We start from the raw sequence: 15988 nt of genomic DNA, 5'->3' as shown, positions 1-15988 counted from the left end.
CCATCTGTCAAAACAAAGAAATTATAGGGGTTATTATGCAACAATCTATCGCTTGTCTCTTTTACCCAGTTTTGAACTAGATAAACACAGAAAAAGCAGCTGGACTGTTCAGCAGTTAAACGGATTTGTTACAACTAACATTTTATGCATCTTGTAATACACAGCTACACAGTTGTAGGTGAGCTCTGTGCAGTGTGGGTCGTAGTGAGTGTGTGTGTAGGTGTTATAGAGCTGCCATGCTCCACCACATTCAGAGTGGCTTTCTGATACTTCAAAGACACCAGAAGCCTGTTCGGATATAAGTATAAACTAAAGGTGAATTAAAGTCATGTGGGAAAGATCCTCAGAGCCCCCAGCTCAGAGTTTCCGAGTTGGGGGCGTGTCAGTCAGAAACCCTGGTGGGAAGAATGTATATGATGTCTGCAATTTATTAAAATAGAGTGTTTACTCATCGCAGGAGCTGATTTGAGTGATTTTTTTGTTTTAATTGATTACACCTCCATCTTGCTCTGACCAATCATCAGAGCATCATCATACCTGATGTCATAATTATGACTTCCTTAGTGCACAGAAAGGATCAAGCACTCACACACACACATTTACATTTCTGTGATTTTTGCAGACATTCTTATCCAGAGCTACTTACATTTTATCTCATTTTATACAACTCAAGCCTCAGGGGCCAGCAGGGGCAGCTTGGTGGACCTGGGATTCAAACTCACAACCTTCTGATCAGCAGTCCAATGCTTTAACCACTAAGCTACCACACACACACACCTATCGCCATCTAATAGACTCTAGGCTTCACTGTTACCCTGTGATTCCAGATATCTTTCCGCATATCACTGTACATGTTTAATGTTACACTCATTTTCCGCTTTATAATCACACACAATCTGTCAGTCAATCTGTTCGTCTTTACACAGTTAAGTGGCTCCTGTCATTTGGTGTAGAAATGTTTGATGTACTGATTAGTTAATCTGCACTTGTTATTCTGTTAAGCATAATATAATCATCTAAATATTTTTGCCTTCTGATCGCAGAGAAAAACCTGCATACCGCTTTTCTTCAAATGCGTCAGCTCAGCGCTTAAAGCATACGGGTTAAGCAAACAGGAAAAACAAGCTGAGGTAGTGTGTCCAAGTCGATGATCAGGGCTCCTGAACATCTCTGAGTGACGATGTCCTGCCATCATGCTGCTTAGACCAAATAATGAAGTATGCACTACTGGCTGAACTCCTGATTCACCCACTGCAACACAAGGCACTCTTGCAAATTGAAACCCCAAAATGGCACACTGCATGCTTTGCATGTTCATTTGCTTACTCAGGATACGAGAGTCACAGAGCGAGGCATGGGCGGCCGGGTTCACAGGGCTCTCGCAGCACTAAAAAGGCACCTTGTAATTAAGAGCGGGGAGAGAAAAAGAACGATCAATGCATGGTTAAAAATAGCCACTGAGGCCCTTTATTTAAGCTCTGACTCTCCTAGTGTGGAGCAGACTGGGAGCACATGACCCAGTGCTACCTGCTCAGACAAAAAAGAAAGCAAAGAATAACGAGCTCAAAGGGCAGTTTTAATAGGGTTAGAATGGTGATAGCCGGGTTTGATGAACTCAGTACTGTTATAGAGAAGTACTTAGACGCAGTCGATCAGTACAGCTACATAATCACAATTACATTTAACCAGCACAAGCAGTTCAGCCCTGAATGAGTTACACTGACATCTATTAGTGTTTGCCTCAATTATGTGTATCCTCTGAGTCATGAATGATGTAGTAAATTGTCTGCCAAAGAAAAAGCTGGATGATGATCACCATGGTTTCATTTATTCATTCAATATTCCTTCACTTTTCCTGCAGTGCAACAGGTTGAGGATGTCAGACCAGACGTCTCTACACTCAGACACCGATTCCAGCTCCTCCCAGAGATCTCTAAACATTCCTAAGCCAAGAGCGAGATAGGATCACAGCCGGGATCAGGATCTCAGGGGGGGGGGGAGCAGAGGGCATCCTTGTACGGTGCTCAGGAGGAGAAGCTCTTAAGGTGTTGTGTAAGGGAGTGTTTACACACCTGGCTTGTTTGAGCGTTTGATTCTCCCTTGGTTTGTTTAGTTCAGACATATATAAGCACTGCAATTATGCTTGGATCTGCACCAAAACAATCACAAAGGAACTGTGGGGCGGTTAGATTGTGGTGAGAAAGCAATCCAACACAATCGTTTCAAAATAGCGTTTAATGGATCTTCTCCAAAAACAGGTGAATTTAAACCATCTTGTCCGGACGAAACACTGATTCATGCTCAGGCTGATAAAATACAATGACCAGCCATAACATTATGACCACCTGCCTAATATTGTATTCGTCCCCCTTTTGCTGCCAAAACAGCCCTGACCCATCATGCAGTGTGTATTCTGACACCTTTCTATCAGAACCAGCATTAACTTCTTCAGCAATTTGAGCAACAGTAGCTCATCTGTTGGATCGGACCTTTCTCTCCCATCAGTGAGCCTATGACCTCACTGGTCACCAGTTCACCATTGTTCCTTCCTTGGACAACTTTTGATAAATAATGACCACTGCAGACCGGGAACACCCCACAAGGGCTACAGTTTTGGAGATGCTCCGATCACATCAACTTTGAGGACAAAATGTTCACTTGCTGTCTAATATATCCCACCCACTAACAGGTGCCATGATGAGGAGATAATCAGTGTTATTCACTTCACCTGTCACAATGTTATGCCTGATCGCTGTATAATGACTAACGAACCTCAGGCCACAGTCGCACTGTTTACTCACATGTGACTTGCATAAACAGATTTTGGTCTGCTTCGAAATTTTGCTGTGTGAAAGTGAACTGAGCCAAGGAGAAATTGCAGCATTGCAACTATTTAAGTTCCCCGTTTCAGAACAAAACACAGACCCGCAAGTCTGAACCCCTGTGTTTCAGCAAAAAATATCATTTACATTTTACTGCAAAAAAAAAAATAAATAAAATAAAAATCTGAAATGCCCTAAAAGGCCTCAGAACTCTGATATATTATTAACAGAAGTCTGTCACTGCTTACTTGTCCAGAAAATCAGATTTATACTTTGGCAGGAAGGAGAAATGTTTTATCAGCAGAAATTTGTGGTGCCAGGGGCGAAGAATGAGGTGTATAAAAGCGCTCTTATGGTCAGCGCTGGGAGTGTGTCAAGAAGCAGGGCCTTATCTACAGCAGTAAATGTGCCAGGGGGACGCTGGCTGCGCGGTGAGCTCGCTGGGGAAGATCTGGAAGAGCAGCCGCAGGAGGTTCGATATCTCACCTCGATCTATTATTTATCTCCTCTGTGAGCTGTGAAGATGTGACATTTAGCACCATAAAGATTACCGGCAATAAACACCGGCTTGCAGCTTGTCACCGTGTCCGGCGGCTTCTCTGCCATGGTCCACGAAACGTTCTTCCTTTGTTTCCATTGAAGGCGGCTTTACGGTAGAGTGTTTAAATAAGCAGCAGCGTGTGGTATACTGAGAAGCAGCTGAGTATTTAAGCAAGAGTGCAGAGACAGCAGGCATGTCGCGCTGTGGCCTGCTCTTCATTAATACAGCATCCGTTTCTCAGAAACAAAGTGTGAAACAGTGAGTGTTACACAGCCTTTCCTGTGTGGCTTGTAGCAGAATGACACAAGAAGCAATACAGTAGAATTTCACATCCTAAAAAATAAGTGCATTTAATTTACACCAGAGCTGCAGCTTTTGGGATGAAGGATTTCACCACGCTGCTCGGTCGGACTGCGCTGGAATGTCAGGGTGCTGAAAAGGTTTGGAAAACCTGAAGTAGACAAAATAACAGGAAGCCTTTGTGCTGTGATAGCACACTCTTTGCAGACGATCACAAATCTGACCACAGCTTAAACATGAGCTTGCAAACTGTGGCCAAAACAGACAGAGGAGTAATGCGCTGGGTTTCCACCAGAGCACGCTGAGTTTAGTCTCATCCTGTCCAAAGGATGATGGAAAAAAAGAAAACAAAGAAAAAAAAGGTGCTTGAGGAAAGTAGGTTGGTTTCATTGTGTGCTATTCACTCAGTAACCCTATAAAAAATTCACAGTGTGAAATATCAATTGCTGTAATCCTCATATCACTGTGACACCTACCTTCAGAGAAAACATTGTTCAGCACACGTCATGTTTTTTCGGTTTTGGCTGCTGAGTCACAGTGCGAATGAATCATGCTCTTTGAAGCACTCTTTCACTCGGCCTCAGACAGGCTTGAGTAAATATGCACAAACACCAAGCAGGAGGCATTCTCTGGTGGAAAAGATGGGGGGGGGAGCTGAGAAACCATCTCATTTGCTCATTCAAAACTAGGGAACGGCTCCAAACTGGTCCCCACTGAGACGATGTTCTCTGATTTATAATCGGCACATGGATACCTGAAAGCAATCCCGAATTCGCAGCAGACAATGTGACATGAGCGTCACGGCTGCAGCACAAGCGTCTGTTCAGTTCACACCGCACGTCTTCTGTACGCGCTGCTGCTGCTACTACAGCGTGCATGTGAATCAAGGAAGCAAAATTCCACACAATATGATATAGCGGTGTCTCTGTACGATGACGTGTGGTGTTTTGGTCCATTGCTCTCGAACCATCAGTGTTGTAACTCACCAGGAAATCCTTACGGATTAGGGGAAATTTCAACTTCCTGCTTGCTGGTGACTATAAATATCATTTTGGGGGTTTTTTCACCTTCACACTGGTTTCCACAATGTGGGTTTATTTCTTTTTGTCATCCGATCGCAGTTATTCATGATAAAAAAAAGAATGACACTATCAGAGGAGGAAGTTTTTTTATTTCACCTCACATACTAGGAGCAATATTTTGTGACAAACAGCTATATCTATATATATATCTTCCTTGATACACATATTTGGCATCGAGTGTAATCAAGAGCAAACAAATCTTAACCAAATCTCTACTGTATGAACAAGAAAGTTCACACTGCATGGACATATGCCATGTGACTGGAAAGCAGTGTACTGGCTTCCATTAGCTCTCAGTGATCAGACGTAAATAAATAAACAAACTACTTATATTCTTATATACTTATATTTCATTGCTTATAGAGATGATATGGGATAATGCTCTAAACTTAAACGCATTATTAATGCAGGACATGATCCATCTATCCACTTTCTATACTGCTCATCCTACACATGGCTGCAGGGAACCTGGAGTCTTTTCCAGAGGGACACAAAGCACAATCTCACACACACACACACCCGTTCACACACTATAGATAATTTAGAGATAACAATCAGCCTACAGCTCATGTCTTTGGACTGGGAGAGGAAACTGAAATACACAGAGGAAAACCCTGAAGCACCACAAAGAGAACATTTAAACTCCCCCCACACACCCACACAGAGGGTGAAGTCCCAACCCTGGAGGTGTTTGCCGGTTCACCACTGTTCCTTCCTTGAACCACTTTTGCAACACTCCACAAGAGCTGCAGTTTTGGAGATGCTCTGATCACATCATCTAGCCGTCACAAAGTGGCCCCTTATCAAACTCGCTCAAATCCTTACGCTTGCCCATTTTTCCTGTTTCTAACACATCAACTTTGAGGACAAAATATTCACTTGCTGCCTGATATATCCCACCCACTAACAGGTGCCATGATGAGGAGATAATCAGTGTTATTCACTTCACCCATCCCCAGTCATAATGTTATGCCTGGTCGGTGTGTTTGCCCTGCACTAATGTCAGAGCTTATTCATTTGAACATAATTGAGAAGTAAACAGTCCTGTGGTATAAATATTATCTTTTGTTCTATTCCCTGTTCTAGTGGAACCTGGGAGCAAGTCCCTGTTGCAGTGTGTCCTTCAGTACAATGTGTCTATGACTAACTGAATCTGTTTGACTGCAGTATGGCTTTCATCCCATTTACAGGGAGAGGAAGAAACAATTTTGGCTCTCTCGACTTTAGTTGTACAAGCTGCCTGATATAGAGCTTTAAAAAAAAAAAAAAAAAAATGCTGACAGGCTTGAAAAACAAAAGCTGCATCTCAGCTCTAAGACTTCTGATGTCATTATCTTTTATTATGCAAGCAACAATCCTGACTGTAATTACTGTTCGGTTAATTATCCCACGCTGCATAGTAGAAGCCGTAAAAAAAAATATATGGGCATTTGAAATATACAAGCCGTCCATACGCCATCATCTGCAATTACACCACAAGCTTCTACACGTGTGTGTGTGGGGGGGGTCATTTTCCTGCAAGCAGCAGTTTTTAGATGCAGTAATATTGGCTTTCAGTATCACAAAATACCTTCACCTCTTCTCGCCCTCTCTCACACACACACACACACCTTTCATCATCCTCTTCACATGTCTGTGCGAGTGCTCTCAGAATGCTGCTGGGAGCTGAAGCACGGCAAAGGGAATCTCGGGATGAGGCTTTATATAAACAGAGCACAAATGCATCTTGGGCGACGCGAGTTCTGCGAAGGAGAAGCATTGTGAGGAGAATTTTAAAAGAAATGAGCCGGTTGAATTATTTAGCGCTACAAACTGAAAATTCAGCCTTTGCTTTTAGATAGAGATGGACAAAATCCCAGACACACCCGAAGCTCCACCCCTTTCCTATTTCACCGTCGCAGTCTCCGGAAGAATCTGGAAGGGTACGGCAGTTGAAGCGAATGCGTGTGGTTTATCTGTCGGTGCTTGTTGCCTGTGCGGCGTAGGGAAGCAAAGTGGGCTGCGTTTTAATTCCGTAAAGGAACACAGACGGAGTAAAAGGCGGTGTAAGCGTTTCTGTCTTCCTGCCAGTTATAAGGAAAGATTGTTCGGGGGGTGGGGAAGGGCAGGTTCAGAAGACAAATGGCGGGAAAGCAGAGCGTGGCTCTAATCGATAACGCAGCTCTCAGGATGTAACAGAGCTGATAAATCACGGGGAGTCCTTTGCTTATCCCGTCTATCCCGCCTCACCCCCCGAGCCCTGCTGCTCTCTCAGTACTGTCATCGGTTTAACTTTTGCCCCCAACAGGTGGACTGGGGCTATTATGGGAACAAGAATAAGTCCCACTACAGGAGAGCAATCTGATACAGAACAGTGCTTCAGGTTTCCGTTTGCTTTAACATCCTGCTAAACAAGCTCGAGAGAACGCATTTTCAGAGGACAGAGTTGTGGGACACTGGAGACTGTAAACAGTGCTGACACGCTTGCTTTACATCATTATAACTTTCATCCAGAAATGGCCAGCGATTAATGCGACATCACTGCAGGGCAGGTCGGCAATGTCGGTGGTGTTAGTGGTATTAACGGGGAAGATGTAGAGAGCCCCGGGGCTAACACGCACAACTCAGGTCACTCGGAGAGTTCTCCGAGACGGGTAGTGTGGCGTCTGTGTGTGTTTATGGTGTCCTATGTGGGTTTACTCAATAACTCGAGTAACAGGTTTTTATTCTAGCAGCTCTGATCATGCTTATTCCTGCAACAACAGAAAGGAAGGTGAAAGCTAGTAAAAGTGGTGGGAGACCTGAAAGAGAAGAAGCAGAGCAGGTTGTAATACACTGAAGAACTTGTCTTCAAAAGCTGAGGAGAAAAAAAAAAGGCATGCATTAGGGCGGTGAGTATTACAATAGCATCAGGGAAGGAAATTACAAAGGGAGCAATCCTAAAAAAAGAGCAAGGAAAATTGCTCCCACACACATCAAAAGTCTGCAATCGGGGTGTTTTTTTTTTTGGTTCGGGCCACTGTTAACAGTCACCTCCGTCTTCAGATCTCCTCGGGGGTTCACTTCAAATACATGCATTCAATGCGGCAAGCAGAGCTCTGGACTTGCCAACTTCTGAGTCCACCCTAAACTGAGGCAGAAGGATGTGTGCTCAGTGTCAAGGATGTCTCTCTCAGATAGATAGATAGATAGATAGATAGATAGATAGATAGATAGATAGATAGATAGATAGATAGATAGATAGATAGATAGATAGATAGATAGATAGATAGATAGATATCAAACGTGAAGCTTCACAGTTGGAAGCAAACTGTGGCTCAGTGCAGCAGAGTCTGAGCGGCACATGTCTGTGAACCTGTGAACAATTTGCTTGACATTCTCTAGCACTAACCACCCTGAGAGAAACACACACCACTAACAGCCAAAAAGAGGTCATAAAGCGTATAGGTCAGTAAAAACAATTTAGCACGCCTCAGACGTGAAATGCTTTCGTCTGTCTAAACTGAAGGCTATCACAATTCTGTCAGGCCTCCACCCTGTTCACACGATAACACTGCCTTACAACAGATAGCAACCTTCAGAGTACATTATACGAGTTATACGAGTTCGCGTACCTTAATAGGTTTCTCAAGACTGTGGGTTTAACGGCACGTCTCATCACGTAGAGCTAATGGAAGCCGGGACATTGCTTTTCCAGTTCGGCTTTATTTGGTGGAACACTAGCGGTGGACATAATAAGGGTAGAAATGAGAGCAGGAGAAATGTGTAAATACTGCTTAATCAGCACGGGAGCAAAGCTGGGACGGAAACTTCTTGACAATACAGCAACAAAACAGTATGGCGCTTTTTGACTGTTCAGTATAATTTGAAGGCTGCGTGACTGCTTACAACTGAATAAAATACTTTCAGTGATACCTCGGTAATTTGTCTGGCACTTTTTAGTTGAATCTTCTACAAACATGTATACTGTCATGTCCAGTGTTTGTACTCTATACGTCATGAATACAACTTAACAGGGCAGGAGTTGATTATTTCTCTCTAACAGCACATGCTGAAGTGTTTTATTCCAGTTATACATACAGAAGGAGGAGTCACGTATACATTACAGCACAGTGAAATTCTTTCTTCACATATACCAGGTTAGTCAGGCAAATATTATTACATAGTAAAATATTACTGGTCACATAGACTAATCATACACAATACAATATGCATTCAAACTGCCGGCATCATTAAAAAAAATGACTATGGATAGAATTACAATAAAAAGAGAATTTAACCATAAAGGTAGGATAAAAAATATAAAGAAAACACAGTAGTGCATAATTATATACAGTATATGAACACAGAGTCAGTCATGAAAAGTTGCTGCTGCAGCAGAAAGGGTTAAGAAACTTGCTCAAGGGCTTAACAATAGCAGCTTGGAGCAAGATCCTCAACCTGACCTGCTGCATCTCATGACTGAAGCTGCACTTTGACCTTAGATTTCTGGGATATACGAAGAAAGAAGTTCACTGTATTGTACGCATGTGGAATAAAGAGCTGTTTATAGATGTATTTTTTTCTTTTCTTTTATCAAATGCATCGTATGTTTTCATCAACTGCATCTAGAAACCGTTGTTCTGGCTACTCTTGAATGTATACAGCTAAAAAAAAAAAAAAAACCCCAGAGATTATCATATTACAAAAACAAAGAAGAGTCCTTCCAAAATAAATATCACCTTACAGAAAGTTTCCCCGTATCGCTAGATCACTGCAGCGCATTCACCGTACATGTCCCTGTACATCATTACTACTGAAATGATAATGTTGCAATTGCAGAACTAAATACAAGCAAACCGCAGACTATCGAGTGTCGAGTGACATCGCAACACGCGTGTGGTCAAAGCTCTTTCTTTCCTGGACGTCAAACATGAGTGGAGCTACCACAGGAAGTAATTACAGATTTTGTTAAGGCAAAACTTAAAAAGCAAGCTTTTGAAAACAAAAGCTGTGGCAAAATCAAGCATTTTTGTCTGTAACAATCACAAAACAAAAGGAATGAATAAATAAAAAAAAAAAGGTCCTGGAGGGACTGAATAATTAATAGAATTAACCGAAGCTGGCACTACAGTCAGTGGTGCTACAAAAAACAGTGCTCAGTGTAGTAGTAGTAAAATAAAACAAAAAAATTGGCTCTATGGCCAACATCTAATGAGTGTGATATTCAAATCATAACACTCGCTTAAGATAACGTCAGTAAACCAGAGCTCCATTCAGGAAGAGGCTAGGGGACGGTGAGGAGCTAACATTTTTGAGCACTCGAGATAAAGGTCCAGCAAACGTAAAGGAACTGTTTCTTCCATAGCTAACATTTTATGTGCTGTTTTATTTCATTACCTTATAAAAAAATGATACACATGTAGTATGCAGCATTTGTTTGATAATACTGTAAAAATATTTACACTGCAGTTAACTAGAACCCTCTTTTCAACGACTTTAAATGGGTTATGATGTACATACATAAGTATATGCTTTAGACCAATCAACATGCGCTGATTTACGGGGGAAAATATACGTATAGCTCCCATTGCAGTAAGGCGGCTTTGCTTGTTGAACAAAAAACGAACATGGAGTTCATGCCCCCCCCACTTTGAAATGCCCTCATTTCAAGCTGAAACTTTCCACTTTTCAAGGTAATAGGGTCTGCCTAAACCTAACCTACCAGAAGGATAAACTTTATACCATACACAAAAACACACACACACATATTACTTATGTGTGTGTGGAGAGAGTGACAGATCCAGAAATCCATTATGCATAACAATAACAATAGAAATCCTATTTGAAGAAGCAGAGTCACACGACAAAACAGTAGTGGATGCGGGGCAAATATGCTGACCTACTATAAGGAATCCCGAAGAAAGTGTCTAGGTGAATAACGTAATCATTATCCAGCTCATGCTTTATTACAGCCAGTATCTATACAGCTCACATTGCCCGAGTCACACGGTCACCAGGTGACTACATGCGGACTGCAGAGGAAAGAAAAGAGTTCGGTGAAATGTTGTAACACTGCCACAAGTGATGCGATGGGTCAATCTTGAGTACATCAGACATGTAATAAATTACATGCGACCTAACCCACTTAAAGTCTGGTAGAGGCATGGTGGTTAAAACACCAGAAGAGCACTATAGAGAAGTGAATATGACTATTTGACACTTTTGGTTATCACTTTGGCAGGATCTGCTCTGCTAAATCAGCAAGTCATAGCTTTACTGGAGCCCATAGCTAGTGTAACTTAATTTGGAGCTACTTACAGCTAAAAATAGCTGTTTTACTATAACAAAATGAAAACTGGAGTGAAAACAAGGTGTGTCCCTAATCGCATACTTACACACCATTCTATAGTATATAAAGCGAGTACTGTGCTCATACTGAAAATTCCAACAAGAACAAGTGCACTTCAGGTTACCGGAATGATGCATTTATTCAACCGAAGAAACCAGATGTTGAACTTCATGCACTTAACACTCACAGCTGTGCTTACAGAGTGGGAAGAGGGGCGGAGCTACCAAGTGCTGATGCTGAATGGCAAAAATGCTCAAGATGACCAACGACACTCCAGTGGACAAGACACCTAACAAATGTGTTTTAAACTCTCTCACATTGTGTACTTCCAATGAGTTTAAAAAAAATAAAAATGCACACTTCTATGGTAGGATACATAGTGCAAGGTGTAAGTGCACAGTGTGTAGTACATCATTTGGGATGCAGCTACAGTTTCTGCCATGTACTCCAGTAAACTAATTCACATGTAATTTATTGCTTTTGTGAATCGGCCGATTGCCTTACTAGGGGCAGACTTTCAAAGTTTTAAAGTTACAGTTTATTTACTTGAGACATTGGGGTGAAATACATTCTTCACAGTTATCCTCTGGGCAACTAAGATCTTATCCACCCCACTAAATTGCCCTTTAGGAGAGGCTCCTGTGTGGTGCAACAAAAAGCAGTCGACTTGAGAGTTTGAATCCCAAAGATGCCACAGTTATCTGTGACCAGGAGCCAAGGGAGTGAAATAAGCAGTGCTCTCTGGATGGGTGGGATGGCATACTCTCTCTGTCATGTCATAGCAATAACGCTAGCCATTCGTGTGGATCTGTGAGCTCATGTATGTGGAAAAGGACAGACAGTGAGATCCTCTGAAGGTGTTACACTGTGTGTGATGGGAAGGTATTTTTTCCCTCCAAAAATGCCTTTTCAATCAATTGTATGTCCAACAATGAACTGGCATCGCATGCTGGATGTATTCCCACCTTCCCAAGGTGAAAGAAGCAGTTGAATGAACGCTTTATTTAATAGACTCGTACGACCTCCTTTAAGTCGTCTCTACGGTCTACAGAAAACCAATTTATGACTTTAATAATGACTTCACCGTTAGCTGCAAGTACATTTGCAAACTCTTACAACAACTCTGCCACAAACGGCTCGTGCTTCATATAGACACAGGAGATATGGGCATGTCAGCAGCGGAGTGAACAGCACTCCACACAGTAGAGTAGTGCCGTGTGCTGACAAGCAGCTAAAAAGAATAATTAGTTATAATACATGCTGTCTGAGCTGCATGATCTAGCCAAGCACTTCCCATCTAATGAGGGTCATTAGGGAATGAATTCTCGGATTCAAAGGAGTAACACTGCAACACTAAAGTAGTATTAGATTCAAGTCAGCCGGAACTGCAGCTCTTAGAAATAATCAGATTTGGCTGGATTGATTTCTGTAGACTGGCAGCAGGATCTTCTTCTTCATACACACACACACACACACACACACAGCAGCAGCAGCCCCAGTGTTGCATTAACAGAGCTCAGGAGTTACTCCTGGACCTACAGAAGTGTGTGAACACTATGTGAACTCAGCCCTGAGGGATGTGCTGTAGAGCAAAAGCATAACGTTATGATTATAACGTGCTATAGAGAAGTAGAGGTCCTTTCTTTATTAGTACAGGAGGAAGTTCACTTGTTATCAGACGCAACAATCTCACCGCAAACTCAACTCTCACCAGCTGCCCGCCTCTTCCTGGACTCTTACTAGCCATGCGTTTATATCGTTTATATCGTCTATATACACTCCTTTAGGACAAATTGTAGTCTGATAAGTCAGCGAGACAAGGCATAGTAAGAAAAGACACTTAGCAAATGTTAGCAAGAAGTTGAGAGAGAAAAAACAACAACATTGAGCTCGCGCTAACAGAAAGTCGCCCGTTAATGCTCTCACCAGCAGAGAAACGCTCCACTAATAAGGAACCCTAGTGTGTATGATGTGTGTTATGAGGCTTTAGCTGTACTTACCAGACGATTTAGCGTTCTCCGTAACATTCTTGACCCCTCTGTCTTCTTTGGCACCGGCTGTAGAAAGCAAAAAAAAAATGCAGTTCCTTTTGTCTCAGCCGAACTAACAGGCTACTTGCTCTGGCCACGAGTAACTTTGTATGACGCCAATTAAAGCCGGTTAGCTTAGCTAGCTATCTGCTTTCTGCTCCTGTTCTCGGGGCTGTGCGGGACGAGGCGGGGAAGCTACATGGTTTGGATTCTCCTCCACTTGTTCTTCCTCTCACCATTCGCATTTCGGTTTATTCCGCAGTTTAGCGGCGAGGCGCCGGTGCTAGTGGCGGGAGCTCCCCGTGTTCAGCGGCATCGTGCACTCTGCCCTGTTGCTGAGCTTCACCACGGAAAAAGAATCCCTCGCCTTTTTAGACCCCTCACGCTGCACGGTAGTGCAAAGATTACAGCTAAACGGATTTTTTATGTTTTAATAAAATAAAGTGTCAGTGGTTTAGTCGATGGGGATGCACGTCTTCCCCCCTTGCATGCCGCCCACCGCCTCCTCTCTCCCTGATGCCCTGTCAAACAAATTTTTACTCCAGACAACGCAAGAGCCGCTACGCCACGCTAAGCCCCGCCCACCAGCTCCGTCGTTGCGTAATGCTTCATGGGAAATGTTGTTTTCGAGAGTTGGCTCCGGTCACAGGACGCGTCTTAGCAGGTTTAATCATAATAAAGTGAAATCTGTCCTGTTGTTTAGTTTAACTGACACTGGATTTGTGGTCCTTTTTTATAAGGTGCATGTGTCGGTTGAACTGGTTTTAATAATTAATAATTAGTACAATAATAAAGTAAACACAACTAAATACAGATAAAGTTAGCTTAGCGTCTCATACTGCTGTGGAAACAGAGACTGTGTGCTGCAATGGGAATAATGTAATAGTGTAATATACTAGGAAGAATGTGCAGGACATTATTGTATGCGAAAATAGTTACAGCATATGAAGTATACAGTGCAATAAAAAAAATAGCATTAATTGATCTGACAGTGACATGTCCACTGCAAGCATGCACCATGGTATATGATTTAGGAATTGGACAGTTATTGCATGGTTAAAAAAACATAATTAATGTAAAAAGAAAGAAAGAAAGAAAGAAAGAAAGAAAGATAGCTATTCCTTTTCCAAGTCCATAAAGCTGGCTGTTATCATTATCTGGTGTAGTACTGAAAGTGCTGATAGAGGCAATCATCTCTGAATATGTCTAAATGTGTATGTATTTTTTGTCAATAGTTTCGTTTTGTTTTGTTCAAAGGAAATGTCTACTAGAGCAGACTTATTTATTATTTACACCCCCTGCTCTGCACGTGCACGCTCCTCAGCTGCTTTATCATGTATTTGCGGATTTTCTCTAACACACTGGTTTCTGACATTTCCCACAGTTTAAGTGTATTGAGATAAGAATCAAGTCTAAGACCAACACCGCTTCGGGGAGAAGAAAAACCTGTTCAAACTAATCTGTTTACTATCGATAGAGGGAAAGCCGTGTATCCAGAACTGCAAGCTGTGAGACAGACAGGTTTCTAATCGAGTTAATATAGTGGTTTAGTCAATAGGTTTGGTTATGGCGCCACCTTGTGGTTACTCTTTCAGACACCGGATTTTAACAGACCTGGTGGTGGTTATTTTTTCCAGCCATCTATCTAACTCTTATCCTACACAGGGTTGTGTGGAACCTGGAGTATATCCCAGTGGACTCTGGGGGCAGCCCATCACAGAGCACAATCACACACACATTCACTATTTACAGATCAGTCTAATACACATAGGTCAGATTTAACACGTGACCACTAAGTAATTATTAGGGGGGTAGCACCGAGTTAGATCGATGTGACAGTGTGGGAACAAGTGAAAATTCTATTCTATTCTATTCTATTCTATTCTATTCTATTCTATTCTATTCTATTCTATTACCAGATTCAAGAATTGTATTTGTCACATACACATAACCCAAAATTTCTGTTCTATTCTATTCTACTCTTTTTCATTCTATTCTCTTTTCAGATTCAAGATTTATAATTTTTGCATACATATAACCCATTTTTTAAAATTTCTATTCTATTCTATTCTATTCTATTCTATTCTATTCTATTCTATTCTCTTTCCATATTCAAGAATTGTATTTGTCACATACCCATAACCCCAAATTTCTATTCTATTCTATTCTATTCTACTCTTTTTCATTCTATTCTCTTTTCAGATTCAAAATTTATATTTTTCACATACATATAACCCATTTACTTATTTCTATTCTATTCTATTCTATTCTATTCTATTCTATTCTATTCTATTCTAGGTTCCATATTATTCCATATGATTATTTGTCACATACCTATAACCCAAAATTCTATTATATATATATATATATATATATATATATACAGTGAGGGAAAAAATTATTTGATCCCCTGCTGATTTTGTACGTTTGCCCACTGACAAAGAAATGATCAGTCTGTAATTTTAATGGTAGGTGTATTTGAACAGTGAGAGGAGGAATAACAACTAAAAAATCCAGAAAAATTGCATTTCAGAAAAGTTCTACATTGATTTGCATTTTAATGAGTGAAATAAGTATTTGATCCCCTATCAATCAGAAAGATTTCTGGCTCCCAGGTGTCTTTTATACAGGTAAGGAGCTGAGATTACAGTAGGAGCACTCTCAGGGAGTGCTCTTCATCTCAGCTTGTTAACTGTATGAAAGACACCTGTCCACAGAAGGAAGCAATCAATCAGATTCCAAACTCTCCATCATGGTCAAGACCAAAGAGCTGTCCATGGATGTCAGGGACAAGATTGTAGACCTACACAAGGCTGGAATGAGCTACAAGACCATCTCCAAGCAGCTTGGTGAGAAGGTGACAACAGTTGGTGCGATTATTCCCAAATGGAAGAAACACAAAA

General features: G+C 41.6%; 1 protein-coding gene and 1 long non-coding RNA gene across 9 annotated transcripts in view; one reads left to right on the top strand and one right to left on the bottom strand.

The window, feature by feature from the left end:
- atp11c (ATPase phospholipid transporting 11C) overlaps positions 1 to 13627 on the bottom strand; it is a 66965-nt gene extending 53338 nt beyond the window's left edge. For all 7 annotated transcript variants that reach the window (XM_058397609.1, XM_058397610.1, XM_058397607.1 and 4 more), the window contains exon 1: positions 13056 to 13627. In XM_058397609.1, coding sequence (XP_058253592.1) covers positions 13056 to 13082 — 27 coding nt within the window. In that variant the 5' untranslated portion in view covers positions 13083 to 13627. The remainder of the gene's footprint in view (positions 1 to 13055) is intronic.
- The window catches only part of LOC131358090 (uncharacterized), a 54845-nt gene that overhangs the window by 9598 nt on the left and 29259 nt on the right, over positions 1 to 15988 (top strand). The window lies entirely within an intron of this gene.

The sequence above is a fragment of the Hemibagrus wyckioides genome, linkage group LG08 (assembly GCF_019097595.1).
Source record: "Hemibagrus wyckioides isolate EC202008001 linkage group LG08, SWU_Hwy_1.0, whole genome shotgun sequence".
Taxonomy (NCBI): Eukaryota; Metazoa; Chordata; class Actinopteri; order Siluriformes; family Bagridae; genus Hemibagrus; species Hemibagrus wyckioides.
The sequence above is the reverse complement of the archived record's forward strand: the minus strand, read 5'-3'. Positions and strand labels throughout refer to the sequence as shown.